This window comes from Scedosporium apiospermum (assembly GCF_000732125.1).
Source record: "Scedosporium apiospermum strain IHEM 14462 chromosome Unknown SEQ_SAPIO_0165, whole genome shotgun sequence".
NCBI lineage: Eukaryota > Fungi > Ascomycota > Sordariomycetes > Microascales > Microascaceae > Scedosporium > Scedosporium apiospermum.
The window spans coordinates 1,371,774-1,393,041 of NW_015971866.1; the positions used below are offsets into that span (position 1 = coordinate 1,371,774).

General features: G+C 50.6%; 7 protein-coding genes across 7 annotated transcripts; 4 read left to right on the forward strand and 3 right to left on the reverse strand.

The window, feature by feature from the left end:
- Window positions 1-384: 384 nt before the first annotated feature.
- On the reverse strand, window positions 385-946 carry SAPIO_CDS10536 (uncharacterized protein; the record flags this gene model as incomplete). The annotated part of the gene is made up of 2 exons (XM_016784111.1): window positions 385-789; window positions 848-946. The coding sequence occupies 2 exons, from the start codon at window positions 944-946 to the stop codon at window positions 385-387; spliced, it is 504 nt and encodes a 167-aa protein (XP_016638936.1).
- A 1,907-nt stretch (window positions 947-2,853) lies between these two features.
- On the forward strand, window positions 2,854-4,012 carry SAPIO_CDS10537 (putative isoflavone reductase family protein; the record flags this gene model as incomplete). Its single annotated transcript, XM_016784112.1, has 4 exons — window positions 2,854-2,943; window positions 2,995-3,282; window positions 3,356-3,688; window positions 3,749-4,012. The coding sequence occupies 4 exons, from the start codon at window positions 2,854-2,856 to the stop codon at window positions 4,010-4,012; spliced, it is 975 nt and encodes a 324-aa protein (XP_016638937.1).
- Window positions 4,013-5,457: 1,445 nt separating this feature from the next.
- On the forward strand, window positions 5,458-10,145 carry SAPIO_CDS10538 (uncharacterized protein; the record flags this gene model as incomplete). Its single annotated transcript, XM_016784113.1, has 6 exons — window positions 5,458-5,492; window positions 5,648-5,674; window positions 6,127-7,682; window positions 7,805-8,174; window positions 8,757-8,902; window positions 9,457-10,145. The coding sequence occupies 6 exons, from the start codon at window positions 5,458-5,460 to the stop codon at window positions 10,143-10,145; spliced, it is 2,823 nt and encodes a 940-aa protein (XP_016638938.1).
- A 190-nt stretch (window positions 10,146-10,335) lies between these two features.
- SAPIO_CDS10539 (uncharacterized protein) lies at window positions 10,336-11,429 on the reverse strand (the record flags this gene model as incomplete). The annotated part of the gene is made up of 3 exons (XM_016784114.1): window positions 10,336-10,389; window positions 10,634-10,756; window positions 11,064-11,429. 3 exons carry the CDS (start codon window positions 11,427-11,429, stop codon window positions 10,336-10,338), a joined length of 543 nt encoding a protein of 180 aa, XP_016638939.1.
- A 1,775-nt stretch (window positions 11,430-13,204) lies between these two features.
- SAPIO_CDS10540 (uncharacterized protein) lies at window positions 13,205-13,947 on the forward strand (the record flags this gene model as incomplete). Its single annotated transcript, XM_016784116.1, has 4 exons — window positions 13,205-13,365; window positions 13,468-13,571; window positions 13,636-13,749; window positions 13,811-13,947. The coding sequence occupies 4 exons, from the start codon at window positions 13,205-13,207 to the stop codon at window positions 13,945-13,947; spliced, it is 516 nt and encodes a 171-aa protein (XP_016638940.1).
- Window positions 13,948-15,928: 1,981 nt separating this feature from the next.
- On the forward strand, window positions 15,929-18,046 carry SAPIO_CDS10541 (uncharacterized protein; the record flags this gene model as incomplete). Its single annotated transcript, XM_016784117.1, has 6 exons — window positions 15,929-16,145; window positions 16,239-16,448; window positions 16,561-16,822; window positions 16,894-17,486; window positions 17,615-17,845; window positions 17,922-18,046. The coding sequence occupies 6 exons, from the start codon at window positions 15,929-15,931 to the stop codon at window positions 18,044-18,046; spliced, it is 1,638 nt and encodes a 545-aa protein (XP_016638941.1).
- Window positions 18,047-19,162: 1,116 nt separating this feature from the next.
- SAPIO_CDS10542 (uncharacterized protein) lies at window positions 19,163-20,745 on the reverse strand (the record flags this gene model as incomplete). The annotated part of the gene is made up of 8 exons (XM_016784118.1): window positions 19,163-19,206; window positions 19,272-19,444; window positions 19,505-19,590; window positions 19,658-19,796; window positions 19,879-20,081; window positions 20,157-20,393; window positions 20,457-20,511; window positions 20,597-20,745. 8 exons carry the CDS (start codon window positions 20,743-20,745, stop codon window positions 19,163-19,165), a joined length of 1,086 nt encoding a protein of 361 aa, XP_016638942.1.
- Between the last annotated feature and the right edge of the window lie 523 nt (window positions 20,746-21,268).

The window sequence follows — 21,268 nt, forward strand, 5'->3', positions numbered from 1 at the left end:
TATACAACGCTTCCAGAGCCCCAGGAGCTTCCGGGTTCGGGTATATACGAGATGGAAGGCAGTTGGCATTGATTGGGCGTTTCGTGCAAAGAAGCGAGTTGGTGAATGTATTGGAGATGCGTCTAATTACCTTTATTGCGAATACTGTTACCATGTTGAGGACACGGAGTTGAGGACCACTATACGCACATCGAAGAAAGTTAATCTTAATTACTATCTCAGCTCGAACTTCTCGTGAGCCTCCGTGACTTTTCGCTTGTTCAGATATTTAGGAGAGAAAAAAAGAGTAGAGAAAAACGGAGAAAGATACAATGAAAGAAATACAGAAAACCGGAAAAAATAACGCGTCCCTTTGCTTTCAACTTCCAAGTCGGCGTGGGGAGATTACTTTGCCAGTCGTAGTCGGAAAGCCAGGAGGACAGGTATCTGGGTTCGATCGGTGCGTTGCCTATCCCCAGTCGCCGCCTGCTCAGCCGAGAACGTTGGCTCTTCGAGTGCATCCATAACCAGTCCTGCCTTGAAGAAGACGCCAAAGAGCTCATGCAATGGACGGTGGAAGTAAAGCTTCTCCCAAGTCAGCCGACGATCAGCAAGTTGAGCAGCATGTTGCTCCCTCTCTTTTCCAGGATCAACGTACATGCCATTTTGGCTGGTCAGCCATAGCGACACCTCGCCACGGCGGGACGTGGAGATACTTTTCAATGACTCGAGTTCGAGTGATTCGAGATAATCCAGTTTGAGGATCTGAAACTTCGCTAGTACTGATAGCCGCGTTGGTAGTGTCAAACACTGGGTGCAACATTGTAGCAACAAATCTGAGATATTGTAAGCTCGTAACCCCAAGTACATGGTGCCCAGCAGGGAAAATATACATTCCGTCCTTCTTAAGCAGCCTTGGCAAGGCGTCTGCCAGCGCATCCAATGTTTCAATATCCATAATAGCCATGTTGGCAAGCACAACATCAAACCGCTCAGACTTGATTCTAATTATTAGCGGGCCGGAGACAAAATTCCTTGAGAGCGTCGAAGCGACTAATCAACACACCGCTAGCGGATCCCGGAGGAGAGCCTCGAATTCGCTGGACTTCGTTATGTCAAGCTGTCGATACACAATTTTGTCTACGTGTTCAGATAGGGTATGCCGAGTAGCGAGGGCGATCATTTTCTCACTGCCGTCTGTGGCCAGAACAAATGCGCCCTTGGATGCAAGCCATCTGGCGCCCAGGCCATTCCCCGTCGCGAGGTCTAGTGCTTTGCAATCGGGCTGCACAGGGATCATTCTTTCAAGGCAGGGAGCTTGAAGCAGCTGCCAGTATCTGTTCCCCTCTTCTCCAACTGCCCCATCCCAAAACTCAGCGTTCGCCTCCCACGAGTCTAAAGTTCCGATTTCAGTGGATGAAGACATCTCGGACAATCAAAATTTCGACAAAGCGGATGGTTGTTGGGATTGGCAGTTGTGGGAGATTGGAAATATTCTCGAATCTCGATCTTAATTGGAATGTTGACAAGAACCCCGCTTTTTCGGCTTGGCCAGAAGACAAAGCAAATACGAGATGGACACGAGCGAATGCAGCAGGGGAATGCAGGTCGATATGACTTACATTGCCGCTTCGTAGCTAAGTGGATGGGTCGGCCCACTCCGGAGAACAACGGAATGTGTCATCATCTCGAAAGCCCATTCCCGGCTTTAAAGTACATTTGAGCTGGCTGGCTTTAGTAGGTTCCAGATCCCGTCGGCCAAGGGATGGCCTGCTGTTGTCTTGCTTGCGTTTTCGGAGCATTGGCTGAGTGGAATTGTACATCGAATCCTCCTTCTAGAAACCTGCCGCTTGTGGTTCATTCGAGGAGCCAGTTTTGGAACAAGAAAATAATAATTGGGACGTGGATGTACAGAGGTACACTTGCTCAGTGTCCTGGGGAGGGGAGATCGTCGATGGGTAATTGATTCGGCTGTAAACCACTTGTCGAAATTTCGAAATAGGTAGAAAAACAACTTGGATATGAAAATGGGAAGAGGGAGTGAGAAAGAGAGAATGAGAGATAGAGCAGACAATAAAGGGCTAGGATGGGACTGGGAATGGAAAAAGGCAAGACATTCGGTTTTGGCCTACTTATGACTTCACTTGGACAGGCGGTCACTTCTCGTTGTTGCTTTTGTCGCCAAGATAGCAACGTTCAAGGAACAGTTCAGTCGATGCCGCGGCAGTCAGCAGCCCTTCCCGTCCGACATCCTGTAATAATCGTATTATTGGGAGAGTATGGCAGAGACCGCCTACCATTACCTCCCGGCCCTTAGACCTGAGGCGCTGGGAGAATGTGATGATCTCGGGAAAGAGGCTAGTGGCGCTTCAGTGGCTTCCCTTGGGCAGGTTGATCGATCGGTGCTGACGGTTTACTGGAGCGAAAGCCGCGTTGAACTCGACTTTTCAACGGGACGCTTCATAAACTCCTACTCATCATGCTGCACCGAAGACAAGAAAGGTCCGTTTGGGTTGGTCCTGGCCCTTGCCGTCAAGCGCCGTCCATGGCTTGCGGAAACTTTCGAGCCGCGCTGAGGGTAATACTAGCAGATACAGTTAGGCTAAGATTTTTGGCGTGATTGTATCAGGAATTCTGTTCTTGATTTATAAGGCAGAGGGGGGTTCAGACAGCCAAAGCCACGGAGTTAGGGGTTAGGGCTTGGAGTCTTCCCGAGTCCGACCCCGAAAACAACTCCACTCTAGATATTTAAGCTGCTCGTGTGGGGAGGACGATTTTTTCGCCAAACAGAGGGAATGAGTAGCGAGTTCACAACAATCCGCACATAGCGACCATAAACATCTCCATCCAGAACACCAAGAGAAACATTGCAGAATGTCCACGTTAAAAGTGGCCATTGTTGGTGCGACTGGTCATACCGGCGCCAGCGTCGTGGATGGTTTGCTGGCGTCTGAGACACACTTCGTTAGTTACATGCTTGCGCAAGCCACACCTGGCGGACTGATCTAATAAGAGCCAAAGGAAATCACCGCGCTGTCTCGAGAGTCTTCGATTAATAATGCCGCCAATCAATCTCTTCGGGAGCGCGGTGTCCACGTGGTTCCGGTAGACTTGACCGGACCACAGCAGAGCCTTGTTGACATCTTGACTGGCATTGATATTGTCATCTCTTGCATTGTTGCATTTTCTCTTCAGCAACAGATTCCCCTCGCCGAAGCTGCCAAGAAAGCGGGCGTGAAGCGCTTTGTCCCCTGCAACTTCGGAACTCCGGCGCCGAGAGGGATCATGTGGCTCGATGACCAGGTAGGTTCGCTTCGCGCCATCATGTGTGTGCCATGTGAGGAGAAAGAAAAAACACAGTTAAAACAATCTCTAGAAATACGAGGTTCTTGACGCCATTCAAAGAATTTACTTGCCGTATACTGTAATCGACGTTGGTTGGTGGTCGGAGCAGATAACTCCCGCCTTGCCCTCGGGGAAAACCAACCATGCGCTTCTCCAGAATGAAGGTAGCAGGGTTATTCCCGGGGATGGGAATGTACCTGTGGCCTTCACGTCACTTCCCGACATCGGAATTTACGTCGCCAAGATCATCGCTGATCCTAGGACCCTTAACAAGAAGGTCCTGGCATGTACCGACGTCCTGACAATGAATCAAGCTTATGATATCATGGATGAACTCAGTGGCGAGAAGACTGTCAGACAATACGTGGGTTTTCTGCCCTTATGCCTGAGCGACCTCTTCGGAAATCTAACCTTTCTATTCTAGCGGACTGCCGAAGCCCTTGAGGGTATTCTAGATGAGGTCCAGGAATCTCTGAGTCGCAACCCCGAGGACCGCAATGCCTTCATAGCGAAGGTTGTCAACGAATACTATTACTCGTGGGGTGTCCGAGGCGACAACCAGCCAAAGTCTGCGGAATATCTTGGCTACCTGAATTTCAAAGAACTGTACCCCGAAGTCTCTGGACGAACATTGAAAACGGTTTTTACGGATATTTTGCAGGGAAAATCCCCTGGAATCCATTATTAGTTTTTAGAATAAAAGCTGCTGAACGGTATCATCATGCGAAGAGGTTGGAAATTAAGATCGAGGGTCTTGCAGTGGAAGGCTTGATGAATTCACATAAGATATAGGTGACGATCAAGCTACAACAGGCATTGAATTAAGCCACGTGCCAGCCTTTATTTTGACTCGCGTTTCGCAGCTACTGATATCTAGCAATCCCGCATGTGTTGTATTATGTTCCGACTCGAGACCAACAGATTTTACGTGCTATCCTTCAGAGTCATCTTCGATGGACCCACGTACACCCGGCACCCTACGGAGGCTTGCGCCCATTCCAATTCTGGAGTGGTAAGAAAGCCTTACAATGTCAAAAGTAGGGTGCTCAAGCGCATGTCTCGTAGAAGCATAAGCTTTTGCGCCTGCAATGATCCAGAACGGCCTCTTTCACAATAGGCTATGTGGCTTGAAAGGAAGGGTCCGGGTTATGCCCGGTACCATAAAGTCACGGCACCCTTGACTCGGGTCCTTTTCAATCTCATCGAGCTCCGTATCGGTTCGCGGGTTCTTTGATAGCGCGCATGGAGCGTGATTGCTGTTAAAAGTCACAATGAGTGTTGAGACGGACCGCAGGTTCGTCTTGAACAGTGGGAGGGATCGAAGAGGAGGGTTAGAATCACCTGAAGGCATTTAACTTTGAAAAGTTTAAACGAGTGTTACATTGCCTAGCAGAAACTCCATGGCCGCTCCTGCGAATAAACCTCTTGCTAAGCGGTTTGAGGATTCAAGATGAATGAACACGCAAGCTTAATTTGACTTTCGCTCATAAATTGCGGATCCGTCCATCTTAGACTTAAACCATTTTGGGACGGCTTTAGGGGAGACGAGTCGATCTTTCTCGGCAGTGCCGAGACAACAGAGCGGACAGAACATGAGCAGCCCAAGATCTCTGCGTTTAAGGAATTGTGAACGATGTCTGTCTCAGTGATCGGCCATTACTTCAAATATGCGTACAGTTTTTCTCGACTGCAAAAACTATCCAAGGTACGAGAACCCGCCTTCAGGGCTTCCACGGTAACTTTGGCCTACGGGTCAAGTTCACGCCAAGCGTTATCGCACCCGCACCTTCGATCTTGATATTTGTTAGCGACCCACTGTGGCTAGTCACGTGATATTTGCGATCCCAAACCGATCTCCTTTTTCAGGGCGAGTCTTTCCCTGGCTCCCGAAGTCCCGATTATCTCTATCTTGATCCGTCCGTCCAGCCCCACTGGCTTCACGCAACCCGGCTGATCTTGGTGCCGCCGATGCCGCGATTTTCTCCATGAATCCTTTGCACTAAGGCATGGTCATGTTAGCCCGGAGACACAGTCCGTGTCTCTCCAGTGCATTACCTCGGTCTCATTCATCATCTTGAGCAGCCCTGATTACAGCTTCAGCTGCCGCGTCCATTTGTGCCACGCGTCATCGCCATGGCGGCAATGGCTACCGAAACGCTCCAGTTTGAGTGCGGAACTTGCTCGGCAAAGTTCAAGAAAATTGGTAGGTGCAATTGCAGGCTTTCTCTATTCCTAGAATCTCACCCATCCCTCTCTTTGGATGAGCCAGCGCCGCCTTGATGGCTGAAATTGAATCAGACGGCTAACGTAGATGTGTTTCTAGACCACCTCAACCGCCATCTACTGTCTCGTAAGTGGCAAGTGCTGCTTGGCCTTTCTTGATGCAATCAATCAATTCCCAAGATCCGTATCCATGCCCCGGACTAACTCCCTCCCGCTCACTTGAGATGGTAATGTGCGCACGTATGAATGTTCATTTTGTTCCTCTAGTTTCAATCGAAGGTTAGTTCGTCGATAAGCTGTTGGCTAGAAGAAACTTGCCCTCCTTCTTCTCGCATTTATTTCTAACTAACTTGGCAGGGATGCATTGCTTAGGCATTGGCGAACATGTGGGGAGAGGTTAAAGTCTGGGCTGCCGATGCCATATCTGCCGGCCGGGAAACGTGGTCGAAAACAGAATGCGTGCGCCAGATGTGCCCAGCTCAAAAAGAAATGTAGCGGGACGCTGCCATGCGATATTTGCGCCAAGCAGGGCCACGATTGCACCTATTCGAGGCCAACCAGTACAACATTGACACCCAGCGAGTCGTCCGTCACGGATAAGCAGCCGTCTGACGGCCCGGACGTCAAGGTGCCCAGATACATGAACGAATGCCCTCCCATGGCACTCCCGAATCCGCCTACATTTTGGCTTGAGATATCCGATGTTCAAGCACTCCGCCCGCAAGACTCCCTCCCTCCTATTGATGCCTTATCTACCCCTATTGGGCGTCCCTCACTAACTTCCCAAACCTTTGTCCATCCTCCCTCCAACAGCACGCAGACCTCACCCTTCTGCGCATATTCGACGGTGGATTTAGCGTGGAACGCCTTCAATACAGCGCCCGTGCCGCAGACGTTGCCTCCAAGGCCGCAGTTCTTGCGCTCAAGGCTACGCTTCGTCGTCGAGTTCACATCGACGCATGGTATCGCGAATCTGTTTAGCTGCGGCGATCGAACGTCCAGGAAACAAATCATGTCTTCCTTCTCGGGAAACAGAATGGCCTCGTCGATACTCCCTGATGATATCACCACAGGAAGTGATGTTGGGCTGGCCACGACGTGGCAGGGCTTGGAGAACTCTGATCCTGCCCAAGGACGATTCGTGGCCGCTAACCGGGTCAACGCATCCGGGATCGCTATTTCGGCGGACAACTGCCAACAGGTTTGGCTGCATCCCCTGACCGCGAAATCGCATGAAATCGTTAGGAGACTTGGAGAATCTCACTGCGCTCGGACCCGGGACCCATTAGGCTGGACCGAGGCAAGGCAGCGCTCTTGCGCTCGATTCTTCTCCCCTGAAAATCTGGACAGGTTCATGAGTTCTTTCTGGTTATTTTGGTCCCCGAATTGGCCTGTGCTTCACCGGCCCACGTTCGTCGCGACGAGACGGTCTCCGCACCTGATCGCGGCGATGGCTCTGATCGGGGCTTGCTTAACATCGGAAAAGAGTGATCGAGATCAAGCATTAGAATGGCTGGAGGATATGGAGGAATGGGTCTTTACTGACATTCATTTCCACTACACTCCTATTCCCCAAACCGGAGATGCATTTGAGCTGATGCAAGTCCATTCTCGGGTCGACATGGTTCACGCATCTTTTGTTACACTTCTGATGCTAATGTGGGAGGGAACCAGCGAGAGTCAGGCGACTCGAGCGAGGAGAATTCACTTCTCGGAGATTATCAGTGTGGGGCGCACCCTGTACCCCTTCGCCTGGTGCAGCGGGACTATGCATAGAAGCATTATGACCACTACGCGCTTTGACGCGTGGAAGCTCTTTGTTCTGAGAGAAGAGTGCATCAGATCGATCCTCTACATCTTCCTCCTCGATTGCGCTTTCATCATATACAACAACACTTCCCCGCGAATGTTTACTGATGAGCTTCAATACGGCTTGGTCTGCCCAGATTCATGTTTTCAAGCGGCAGATCCCGACACCTGGTTCAAAGCCATGCAAGAATGGCTACAGGGGCAACCTTTGGGACATATCACCGTAGCTGAGTTGATTGATATCAGCTTGAAGGAGGATTTGAATGCGGAAGAATGGCAAGTTTTCGAGCAGGCCAGCCTGCTTAATCTCTTTGCGATTGCCAGCGGTAAGTTTTTTTTTTTTTTTTTCTTCTTCTTTTCTTTTCTCTTTCCATTTCCACTCCCCTCTCCCGAAGCTCAGTGCAGCCATGTTAGGCAAGGGCGAACTTATTAACAGACCGTCCTCAAGCCTTCCATAACCTCATCTTCCTTCACCGCAATGGCCCCGAGAGCCACATGAAGTCTTTGCGCGTCTCCCGTGGCCTACGCAACTGGGTCAGGGTATGGGGTGATCGAGATCCAGTACCCACCGAAAACGATGACCCACAACCCGACCTCAGAAGACCTGGCTTCATTCGCTACGTGCGGGAATACTGGAGTCTCGCCGTCATCTTCCACAATCAAAACGAGTACAAGGGAAAGCGTAATCTGATGCACCCCGAAGACTCCGGGACGCAGAAGTCTGGCGGTCTTTTGGTGGAGCCAGACACGTCGGACATGGGCCCGATCCATGAGCTCATGGTTCGAATGCAGGACATAGATCTTAGCGAGGCATTGATGTGAGGGCGGATGGGCAATGTTGGATTGTCATGATTATATTTATTGCATGTACCAGTCGCATCTTGCATACGGATTCACGATCGGCGTTTTTTTCTTGCCCCTTGCCATGGGTTCGTCTTGTCCTCGTTTAAAAAAATCAAACTCAATCTGGATTAGGCAGGCTACAGTTAATAATTGCCATTTCCATAAATATAGACGGCGGCTGCATCTAGAGCTCCCGGAGAAGAAAGAAGTGTGACTGCTAACTGGAAGGAAAGCGTTCGTTGGGATAATTATGACGTGGTGGAACAACGGGGACATTCGAACAGGCGTATATTTATCTACCGTCCATAATTATCTGCCCAAAACACCTTAGCGATAACTCTATTTTTGGAACCTATTTCTTCGTCCCTGATAGTTCACCCCGGCTAGTGATTTAGCAATTTACCATTCCCCGAAAAACTACCACGGTTGCCGTCCATTCCACAGTGGATGAATTGAAGCGTGCAAAGGTCTCATGACCTTCTGGGTGGATCCTCGAAATTCGATACCTTCCATGCATGGTATCTCGAGTCTTGACCCATTCCGGGGCCGTTCCATAGCCGGGAGTTCGGAGAGGTGCATCTTACCGGCCAGGCCGACGCTGTCAATATCCACAGCTCCAAGCCATCACGAGAATTCTTGAAGAGGCTCAAGGAAAACAAGAAGTTAGACACGCTTGGGAGAAATTACACGACGAGAACTCAGCGTTATGCTGACAACCTTCAGTGGCTCGTTTGCCTGATGGCCCAAATCCCAAGGCCGAGAGGGTGAAATACAAAGTAGTAAATGAGGCCAGGTCGACAAGAATGAAGACACTCCGAGAATCCTTGAATTATCCCAGGTTCGAGTTGAAGATCTTTGCCCATTAGGGGAAGCTCTAGAATGTGGAGCGGCTCGGTTTTAATCCCACGCTCAAATCACATCACTTACCCGCCTCCTTGCGGTCTTCGACGGGTTAATGAGTCCCTTATGCAATTTATAGCCCGTGCCGTGATTCGACGTTTTCCAAGAATTCGGCGGCGATATCCCCGTGCAGCCAAGAGAAACCACGCGTTTGAGAGGAAAGAAGTGGATAAAAGACACGAGAGAGCCGGTCCCTAAAGACGGTCATGTTCTCAGCGATGCCAAAAGGGTAATGGGTTCCATGTGAAGCATTCCTCATCCTTAAGATTCATGAGCCTACAAACATTGTAATGAGTCACAGCTTCTAGACGTCCGAAACTAGGATGCGCCAATTTACCAGAATACTCTCCTTCCTAGCACTGATATCGCCATCCACCCTGGCGCAGCGATATGAAAAACCAGCTGATGCCGACGATGCTGCCGCACAAATCACGATAAACACCGTATCCACCTCCGGGTCGGGGTGCCCTAAGGGGGCGGTCGCCGTCACAATATCTCCGGACCGCACGGTCGTGACACTAGGTTTCGACGAGTTCCACGTGGGCATCGGCCCAGCCTGGTCGCCGTCCGATCGAGAGAAGAATTGCAACATCCACTTGAACCTCCACTACCCGCCTGGATACTCGTACGCCGTGGTTGAAACAACGTACCACGGCTTCGCACAACTCAACGACGGTGTCCAGGGCACTTTCGATACGGAATACATTTTTGCCGACGAAAACGGGAAGGGTTTGGTGGGTGGGTTGGTGGGCGGACTGCTTGGGGGCTTGTTGGGTCTCGTCGGTGACTTGCTAGGCGTGGTAACTCATGTTGTGCTCCTCGGTGGCGACAGGTTTGCCGATGGAGACAACTTTTCTATCACGGAAAAGGTACCTGTAAACAAGCAGGTGTTGGCTCCCTGCGACGGCAAGGATGTGAACTTGTTGATCCGCACCACAGTCAGCCTCTCCGCTTCGAGCAGGGATGCTACGGGACACCTGGTTGACGATGATGCCACAATTGATCTGACGCAGCAGGTACATATTGAATGGAAGAAGTGCGGATAGGAGAGTGTGCAAGTGGGTGTAGAGGAAGGGCTGTGGAGATTGACTGGCATTACTTCTGGAAGCCTGGCTTCAGGAGTCCGAAGCCTCGCTGGGTCTCCCAGTGAATTATATCTGTGTACCTCATATCGATAATTTCATATAACTTTCTCGGCTTGCCTTAATGTAAACTAGCTTCCCATAAAGTAGTACATTAGATGGATAACTGGTAAATGGCTCCTGTCTGATGGCTTTTGAGTGGCTCAACCTGCCGATACCATCATTCGTTGAACAGAGTCGACCAAGGTATCAGTTCCCCTATGGATTAAAGGTGGATTTTTCGGATCTCCTTTCATCAGTATACCTCCTGGAAGGAGACTTTCAGTCATCTCCACAAATAAATCGACGACCGGCGGAGGAAATATCTCGCTATAGTAGGGACGAAGCTGATCCCTTTCTACAAGCTTGAGCTCGATTTTTTTCCCTGTCACCAATTCGAATGCTCCACGTACGTCCTCGGGAGAATATGCCTTGGGGCCATGAAGCTCCACGATAAATGGGTAAGAAGTTGACTCGCTGATTTTCATGTCGACCGCCAGGGCCGCACAGAAGGCTCCAACATCTTTGACCGAGACCTACCATAACGGGTTAGAACCACATTCCATAATTGGGAAAGAAACTCGAACCATTGGTATTGCATAATCTGATGGGGTAATATCTGAGATGATGTAGGGAGAATCGGACTGGATGGTTGAGATCTGGGGCGCCCAATTCTCCATAAAGTAAGCACACCGCACGAATACAACCTCTGGCGCCGCATCCCAGAGAAGAGTTTCAGCAACATGGTTGGTTGCAATCTCTCCCTTAAGATCGAATGAGAAGGCAAAAGTCAGCTTGGGCATCGAAACGGGAGCAGGGTGTGAAATAGCATCTCCTTCTTACCACTCCACTCTCATGCTGGGCTCCCCCGCTCGAGATGTAGACGATGCGCCTAATGCTCCCCACTCTCAGTACCGCCTCCTTAACGTTGTCAGAGATCTCCTTCGCCGTAGCTACCGGATCATCAGAAGTGAAAAGGAATGGCGGCGTCATCGTTAACAAGACGTCACAGCCAGAAAAGTTCAAAGTCTCGACGGACGCGACATCACCCTGTCGAGCCTCGAACCACGGATGCCATTTGAAGTGCTCAGGGACTTTACCAAGATCCCTGTAAATGCCGACAACAGAATGCTGTCCAGTATCTTTTAGCAGCGCGTCGATGGCAGCTCGGCCGGTCTTCGTAGACGCTGGAGCAACGCAAACCTTCATGACGGACATGCGGTGGCTGGTGTGGGCTGTTCGATCAAGTTTTCGTTTCCGGTTTAGGGTGGGGGAGGGATTTTACTACTATTATAGGATAGTTCAGCTTTTCAATGGCTCTGCGGTCTTACGGATAACTGATGACGGAGTTTGCCTGTGATCTGAGAATCACGGTCTGCCTCGATTCTCTTGATTGGAACACAGTAACGTTCAAAGGTACAGTGGCTACAGTGAGTCCCATTAGGTTCGCACTGGGGGATGTTAAAAAACTTACGAAGATGCGAGATCAAATGTATAATACGATGGAACTATACCCTTCTCCTCTCATGTCCGCAATCTGTACACTGTATACCCCACTAACAGATGTATACTTGCACGTTCAATGTTGCCTGAGCATCGAGAACCCACGTCCCTATACGATTTTGGCGATATTTGTTCCTGTGCCAGTCACTGTCACAAGGAACCCTGAGAAATTGGACAGTGATGTCCCAAGAAGATTGGATGTAGTGGGGTGGTATCTCCCACACCAAGGTTGGACCGCGGTGTCTTGATACCCAGAACGATTCCTCGTCATATCCTTTTATCAGCGGGATCAAATTCCCAATGCCAGAAGGTTAATGTTTGGTAGTATCATTGATGGCCTTTGGGGCGGTGGGTGGTTGGGCACAGTTGCTCGTGGATATCCCGAGAAAGCCCGGTCCAACGTTGTGTCCATTGAAGCCCCGAACTGAGAAACCTACCGTAAGGATTTTCCACAGGCGATCCGTGATAGATTCAGGATATTGTTGCGGCCGCGGATTACTCTGGAGAAACATGATCGCCTCTGTGTTGCTCTGACCAGCCGGGAATGGGATGTGCGCTCTGGGATCCAAAAGTAACGGGCCTCGGGCAAGTTGTCACATTCTAATTCAAGATGATTGCCTTCAATAAATGCCATGATGCTCCTAGTTGCTAACCAGGAATGACTTGCGTCAATATATGGCACTGACAGCAGAGACAAATCGTTTCAGCGCCGTCCTTCCTTCGGGTAGTCGACACGGAGCACCAGGACATAGCGACAGGAGACAGGAGCGACGAGATGAAAATCATCCCCCACAAAATGAGCATCTTATGACAGCTCCATTAATATTGGCCCCCGTTTTAATAATAGAGTAAGCTACCATACTCCATGTTGCGCCTGCCACTAGTGTTTGATGGATCACTTGTCATTTGTCCTTATAGCCTTGCTTTCCTACCAGCGGACTAGCTGATGAAGGTGCAGAATTATTACCTATAGAAGAATCAGAAGCAGACGGTTCCAGCGCGCCGGGGTGCTTCGATTCATCAGTCGCCTCTTTGTCGGCCGGCGCTATGAGGGGCTTGGCCATTTATCCCTTGTAGGCTGATATACACCGAGATTACCTTTCTCTCCCAGATTCGTGGCGATGTGGGTGAAAATAGGCACAGTCATCTAATTGGATTGAAGACAGCCCATTCCCGGCAAAAAAGTGCCGAATTTAGTGAATATCAAAAGCAGCAACATCCGTCTCCGTCAATTTATGTTAATAGCCTCTTGGCGATACATTTCTCCCCAGAAATCATCGCTAATTAAGCAGATGCGCGTACTCACCCCCCAATAACTCGCACCGAAACAGGTCTTCCCCAGGACTTAGCTTCCTGTCCTCAATCTAGTCCGCTATAAGCACCGGCCGTCGCCCCGTGGGCTGAGTTCTTGGGAGATGCCCCATCTTGCCTCACCTATCTCCTGAAGCAAAGCACCCACCGCCTCGCTTTCGAATTTCGCCATGTTCGCCTCTACTTTCCTCCTCGTGGCGCTCGTCACTCTGGGCCTAGCTCAGAACGATACGGATACCAGCAAGATCCGCAGGGTGTACCTGACCTCCAATGTCAACACCAAGTTTGTGGTGACCGCAGGTGGCACCACCGCTGGCAGCAGCCTTGTCGTGTTAGTCTTTTCGTTTCCCTGAGCCAGTTCTTGTCGATTTCTTTCACATTCTAATTTCATCCATGCTTGGACTCACTTTACTAACACTCCTTGCCTTTGCAGGCAGACCCTGAGCGAGAAGCCCGAGCAGCAGTGGCTCCTCCAGGATGGAGCGAGCACTCTCCAGTTGGCAGACACCACCCTCTGCATCGACGGCGGTGCCCAGAGTAAGCGGCTTTAAGACGGACACTCGACCTCGAGGAAGCGGGTTATCTAACAGGTGTTAAACAGGCAACTGGAAGGATATGGGCACTCTCAGCTTGGCGGAGTGCGAAGAAGGGAAGGAAGCTCAACAATGGACCGTGATGGAGGACGGACGCATCGCCCTAACGGCGTCAAACCCGCGTAAGTATTTGGAACTCGAGAAGTGGAAGACAGTGAGCATAAAATTGACAATGGAACGTAGAACAATGCCTCGATCTCGTATTCATGAGGGCCGTGGAAAACAACGCTGTCGGTCTTTATAGCTGCGCTGGACTGGGCAATACTGGCGCTGCGGACAAGGGCATCAACTGGCCCATTGTTGATGTCGAGGCACCTTAGATCTACGCGGACGGAATTGCCATATTACTGTGCCATCTTTGCTTCACCCATTGTCTCGAAGCAGGCTACCGGGGGGTTGGGACAGGGTCCATCGACTGGGGAAGATCTTCGCTGTATAAGTCGGTACAAGCCCTGAGTATATAATATAACGAGACTTTGTACAAGGAACTAATTGACATTCACTACGGAGCATACATTATTGAATCATCCCTATTCTTCGCAGGCGGAAAGCAGACGAGGCTTGACTAATGCGGAGGGCTTGTGAATATCTTGCAGGAGCGGGGTTCTCGTCTTTTGGACTCTCTTCCTCCGTCCGCCTCATTCTATGTGCGGAAAATTTTGCAATATGGACCGAGGATCATTGTAAGAAGTAAGCTAGTACACTGGTGAGGGCTAACTAAAGCTCCGCGGAGCGCAGAGCCGGGATAGTTGAGCCGGCGATGCAACAGACTGACGTAACTGCCCGGGGAAAGGCTTCTCAAAGCGGGGGATGGCTAAAGGATCAATCGCTGTGACAATGTCGGAGTACGATGCGGAGGAGATCGCCGGTAAAGAGCGAGCAAGTAGAGGGAAGTACGTGAAGATGAAGGAAAGGAAAGAAGAATTTTCGCTGCTCAGACACGACCTTCTCGACCTTCTCCGCCAACAATAGGTACGAGCCAACAAATGGATTGCCAGCAGCACAGGGGTTTATGAGACCTTTCGAGATCCAACTGGGTTAAACCCGATACAAGAGATTGGGCAAAGGATCGCGGAAAAATACTTTAAACAGTGACCTGCCAGATTTCGCCTAGCACACAGATCGCTAGGCATAATGATTTTCGTCCTCGTCGCAACAGGTTGCATGTTTTGGTGTTCCCAAACCCCAGAAAAGACCAGATGACAAGCACCGACAGGGATCTGAGGTCCCTGATCTCCAAGATTCCTAGGTGCGGCCTTATTCTCGGTTGGATGCTTGGGAGTTGATTCGCCAGAGTAAGTCTGGAAACGGCTGCCCGGAAAAATGACCCGAAAGCGGGGATCTTGCAGGAATCAATCATGATTGCCGTCCCCAGTCGTCCCCGGGCCTTCATTCTGTACTCGACGCCTTCCCCAACTTTGGTTAGCTTGGGCCTCTCCTGCTCAAGAAAACGTGGTCCAAAACAAGCTCGAGCGCGACCCTACATTGCGACCTTCGTGAGTGATGGTCGCATGGGCTTATCCAACTGTTGCAGTATCCAAAGCAAGCGATGGTAAATAACAAGGTCCACTCTTTTGAGCTTATGCGAGGTACTTTCTAATAAGACCGCGGGAGATGATGATTTCTCCGCTTTTCCTTTTGGATAATACTTGGCTAGAACTACCGAGTTTTTGGACTCTGAGCTAAACAGCCCCAAAGCTCTCGTTAACAATACGGCTGTCTTCTTTCTTCCTCGTTCCCCGCGTCAAGGTTGCAATGGTCGTGAGAGGTCGATGCAATGCGACGAAGTATGCGACCACGTCCTAATCGCAGCGTTTCCTCTTCCCCACCTCGAAATCTCTTTTCTGGTTCGCCAGCGCCAAGAAAGCCAGGATGAAACCTCATCCTCATTATGATTTACCCACCTGATTAACCCGCGCGGGGTGCAGTGCCTCCGAGCCGTGTCCACACCTGTGGTCGCCGTGCTTATGACCGTGTCTACTTTGTATGTGAGAATCCGTCTGTAGAAGAAGAATGGATCCTCGCTTATAACAAGAAGAACCGTTTGAATGCGATGACGGCCCATTGTCAGTGGTACCTATTAACTTAATATTGATGTGCCTTGCTCGATCCGAGTTCTATAATTGCTTGTTCTTTTTTCCTTTCCTTTTTTTTGCTTTCTATATTTTCTTCTACTTATGCTCATCCCCCCTTCTCCTTTTCTCCCTATAGGCACTGGCTCGGAAATTGGAGATTGGCATTGACAAGCAAGCGAACCCCCGAACGTAAACAGAAGATCTTTCATAGCAACACTTGGGCAAAATGGTGGCCGCGCCGAAGCCCAAGATCAACGTCGGCACGACGGCCGACCCCATCGTCACACGCCTCGTCCAAGAGGATAAGGTGCCGTGGTACAAGAAGCCAAATCTTCGCCTCATGTATTTATGGCTCTTTTGCTGTTGCATGGGTGTCGAGATGACCTCGGGCTTCGATTCCCAGTTGATTAACACGCTGCAATTTTCTCCCAATTTCCACACCTGTATGAAATCCCCCCTCGGCCAATTTGAACTGAGATCAGCGACGCAATCCAGTGCAGAAGACTAATAATTTGATGTTCTGTGTGAGTTCTTAGATTTCGGGAACGGACGTGTTGACGACGACGACAAGCCTGCTATCGAACCGGGTCTGCTGGGCTTCATCAACTCTTGCTACCAGCTCGGCTCCATTTTCGCGGTGCCCGTCGCTCCGTGGTTTGCACAGCGCTACGGTCGTCGGTGGTCCATCATGACCGGTTCCCTCATCATGGTTGTCGGTGCGATTCTTCAGGGCTTCGCTCAGCACGGTATGTCAAACGCAGTTGATGTTCGAGAGCTTGTGTTTTCGATTCTTTTGCGCCCTATTTCCCTCCCTCCCTGCTGGAGTCGGTCACTAATACTCCCTTCTGTCGTACATAGTTGCCATGTATATCATCGCGCGCATGCTCTTGGGCGTCGGTATTCTCTTCTGCATCATCTCTGGTGCCGCTCTGATCGGAGAGCTTGGCCACCCCAAGGAGCGAGCCGTTCTGACATCACTCTTCAACTCGTCCTACTTCATCGGCCAGATTCTCGCCTCCGCCATTGCCATTGGCACCACTGAAATTCCCAGCAACTGGGCCTGGCGCCTTCCTTCTCTCCTACAAATCTGCCCCTCCCTACTCCAGATTGCCACCGTCTTGTATGTCCAATTGATCGCTGAACCTGTCAACGATCGGAGTGTCTGCAGAGCTTTGCTAACAACAGTGCCAGCTTGTTGCCCGAGTCTCCTCGTTACCTCATTTCCCACGACAGGGACGACGAGGCCGCTGCTATCCTAGTGAAGTACCATGCCGAGGACGACGGAAACTCCCTCCTTGTCAAGGCCGAAATCGCCCAGATCCGCGAAACGATCAAGACCGAGATGGAAGTTTCCAAGCAATCCTGGATGGAACTCCTCAGCACCGCTGGTATGCGCCGTCGCGTTCTGATCACCATCTTCATCGGTCTCTTCACGCAGCTCTCCGGCAATACGCTGCTCAGCTACTACTCGAATATCCTGTTCAACATGATGAACTACACCGAGCAGTCTCAGAAGACACGAATCAACGTCGCCAACGCCTGCTGGGGTCTTATCAATGGCACTTTGCTTGCCCTCATCATCCCGCGATTCAAGCGTAGGCATATGTACATGCTTTCGGCGTCCACCATGTTGCTCGTCTTTATTGCCATGACTGTCTCGCTTCAGAGGCTGGAAGTTGCTCGGGATGCCGATCGGAAGGATACAGCCGCTGGTGTCTCAGCTCTGTTCTGGTACTTTGCCTACTCACCCTGCTACAATATGGGCAACAATGCTCTCACGTACAGTACGTTTCTCTCTCTCGCTCTCTCTCTCTTTTTTTTTTTTTTTTTTTTTTTTTTCTTTTTCGCCATTACTTCCCAAACGCCCTACACTTTGTCAGTCGAGTAGCATTTGCTAATATTGGAACTTTAGCTTACCTGGTCGAGCTCTGGCCTTATGCCCAACGAAGCCGCGGTATTGGCGTTCAGCAAATTTTTGGCAAGCTCGCTGGTTTCTTCTCCACCAACGTCAACTCCATCGCCCTCAGCGCAATCGCCTGGAGATACCTTGCCATTTACTGTGGCTGGATCTTCTTCGAGCTTTGCATTGTCTTCTTCCTCTATCCGGAGACCAGCGGTCGTACGCTGGAAGAGCTTGCTTTCCGTAAGTTTCATGTTCTCTCTAGATTCCGCTGCCGGTCGTGTTTTTGTGCTCCTTTGCTGACTCCACCACCTTTCAGTCTTCGAGGACAAGGAGTACAACGACAGGCTGGCCGCAGCGGTCGAGAAGCACATCCAATACGATTCGCCCAACGATACTGCCGATGGACAGCAGCCGAAGGAAAAGGAAAAGGAGTTGGTCTAGGAATAGGAGTTGTTTTATTTATTACTACATTACAAATGCCATGCAAAGCAGGGGATAATCAGTCTACACCAACCTTGGAAGTGTCTTGTTGCTGATTTCATATACCACGTCGTCTAGCAGAATAAGGAAAATGTCATGGCACCCTCACTTTATTGTATGAAGTAATCGCTTGTTATGTTATCATCAACGGGTCGTCCATAACCCGAGTGAAGTCAATCTCTCTCTCCTAAGTTCCATTGTTTTGGACCACAGCTGGGTGTCGAATAACGGGATCCGTCGGTCTAAAGCACAAGATCAAGTGCTGCGACAGCCACCGAACCCAGCCAGCCGGGCGGAATGTCCCAACCTAAATGCCCAGCTCCAGAAGGTTTTGCGTCGGTTGGGGTACCCTACAATCCCCAAGTAGTTGTTGGTGAGCTGCCCAATGCATGGGCGCCGCACTCTGCTATGTCCGCATCGGCGAGGGAAATTGCCAGAGTAACTAGATAAAACAAGATGTCGGTGCTCTCGAGGGTACTAGAGTCGGTTGTCACGTCTCTAGATTCAAAGTCATTTGAAGTGTAGGCACAAGTGTCAGTCGTGGCAGAAGGACGAGCCGGAATACGCTCTCCGGCCCCCAGGCTTTGGCCTCCTCTCTAAGATGCGAGTTTGGATTTGTAATCGCGGCTCATCGATCGTTCGATATCGACAATGGACGCTGGGATCTTCTTGCACTGGTGATAATATACCCCGGATAAGTTAACTCTCACGACACACCCAGTCTGGGCACGAGAAGATCAAACACCACTAACCTTTCCACCTTCGACAGACTCAAGAAGCCAGGCGTGCAGCTGGGCCACAGGTGCGGCTACCGGGAATTCAAGTCCATTGTGGGGAGGAGAGGAGGATCAAGGGTTATTAGATACCGGCACATGCGTGCCGCTCGTCTCAATTGGTTCCTATCCTGAGCGAGGACCTCACGGCATAATGGGGCAGCCGTTCTTGACACATTGTATTCGACCCTACGCAGTCCGCCAACATGCTGTGAGAAGATATCCTGCAATGAATACGCACGCATCCACATATGGAAACGACTAATATCTCCCTCTTTAACGCTCCCCGACGTGGGTCTCATAACTAGTGAGACTCCTCCACACGCTGTCCCGGCAATTCAGTGAGCCCTAAAGTAAGAGGAAGAAGTTAGAAACCCGACCATCCTGGAGGCGATGGGCCAACGTCAACTTACAGCCGTCCTTCTCCTCGTTAATATAATCCTGGACTCTGCACTTGTTGGCGTCCGCGTACGCCTGCGTTTTGAGACCAGCACACGTAGGTCCAAAGCAAGCGCCGTCCATAGCCTTCTGCAGGGCATCATCTTTCCATCCAAACACGTAGTCACCGTGCTGGCCGTATCCAGTACTATGAAGAAAAATACGTTAGAACATATCCTAGAAGTTGATTGATGGAAGGACGGCATACGCGTCTCCCATGCTCAGGACAAATGGTTGTGAGCCGTCCTCTGGCCAGAGCTCCGGGTCGTTGAACGGAGTAGTGTCCCAGACGATCTGTTTCTCGGCGCGTTAATTCCCGGAGCCCTAGAGCATGGCGATGATGGGAGAAGGCCCGACGTACCTCGAGAGAGATCTGGGGAATCATGACTGGGTGACTGTCGGGACATGTTCCGAATTGAGAGAAGGAAGTTGGCCCGCTAGCGGGATAGGAAACATGATCCTGATGATTGACGCTGTCTAGATTCTTTCCATCCCAACAACTGAACGCATTTCCAGTTAGTGTCGACCTCAATTATACAGCATTGAGGTAATTTTCCTGGTGTATAACTCAAGCCAACTTACGTGGGGAAGTTAACTGTCGACCGGATACCACCAGCACAAGCATGGGGAGGTAGTTCTTCAAAATCGAGCTTCGAATCGGCACAAGGGGACATGACGTCGCCACCAAAGTTGGGGCCTGAGTAACAACGGAAACAACTCTGAGTCTTCCACCCGTTTCCATCCTTCTCGCGGCGGGCAGCATCACCGTAAAGCATGCGGAATCCCTGGAGGACGAATTAGCGTGTGAACTTCCCACAGAATTTGAGCAAACCAGCAGGCGTAGAGCCAGATATGCATACCGGCTGGAAGGCAGTCACTTTTCCGGCGCCGGGAGACATGTAGTAGACAGTCATTCCAGCATCGGCGCCATCCAAGAATCGGTTGGGGATCTGCTTCACTCGCATGTACGTGCCGTTACGGGCCTTGAAGTACATGTTGGCGGTCCAGTAGTTGGACAAGTCGTCGGCGAAGGTGCATGTTGTGCAAGTGGCAAGCTTGGAAATATCGGTCGAGGGCATGGATGCGTTAAAGGCGTTCTAGGAAGTGTGAGCACGGGACTCCACAGCCTACCATGTCTGGTGGAAGTTGATATCACGAACCCCTCCAACGACTTGATGCATGTGAGTGGACGGCGCCATGCCCGGGTTGACGAGCCTACGTAATAGTTTCGAAACGGTCAGCTGAATCATGGCTCTGTGCTAAGTATGAGGTATGAGTGTGAGCTCGTTCTTGGACCTACGGATCTAGACGCGTTATCACAACTTCGGAGCACCCGAATCGGATAAGACTGAATCCTCGACCTCCTCCGCCGCCCCCAGCTCCGGGCATCCCAAACTGGGGGGCCGCCTCGGCAACTATTGCAAACGCAAGAAGAGTGGACCAGATCATCGCGTATTCCTTTTACTCGTCTTGTCGACTATTGTTTCAGCTCGCGTGTTGCGGACGCAATCGGAGAAAAGGCACACAGGATCCAAGGGGCCAGGGTTGGCAGGACTCTACGCTTTAAGCAAGCCATTCGGCCTCGTCTTCCGAGTGGGAAAATGCCGGCATACCCCACATCGAATGGTGGCCGTTCGGAGCCAGTGGAATTAATTTCGCTTGATTAGCAATATCTATGGTGCCGTTCAGCCAGAAGCGGACATCAAATGGCATGGGCTCCGAACCAAATTTTTGCCGATCCTGTTAAATTGCTACTGACGAAATGGCAGAGCGTGGTAGCGATGCGATGCCTAACTAATGATATTCGAGACAAACATGTGGCGCCCTACTTAGTCGTTGATAAGAAATAGATATCACCCACTCTCGACGAGGCTATCCAGGTTGGGTGACTAGGATAAGGAGATGGCAGCCCAGGGACATCGATGGACTTCGGGGTTGGACGCGGCTCGACAGCTTTCAACGCCTACCATAT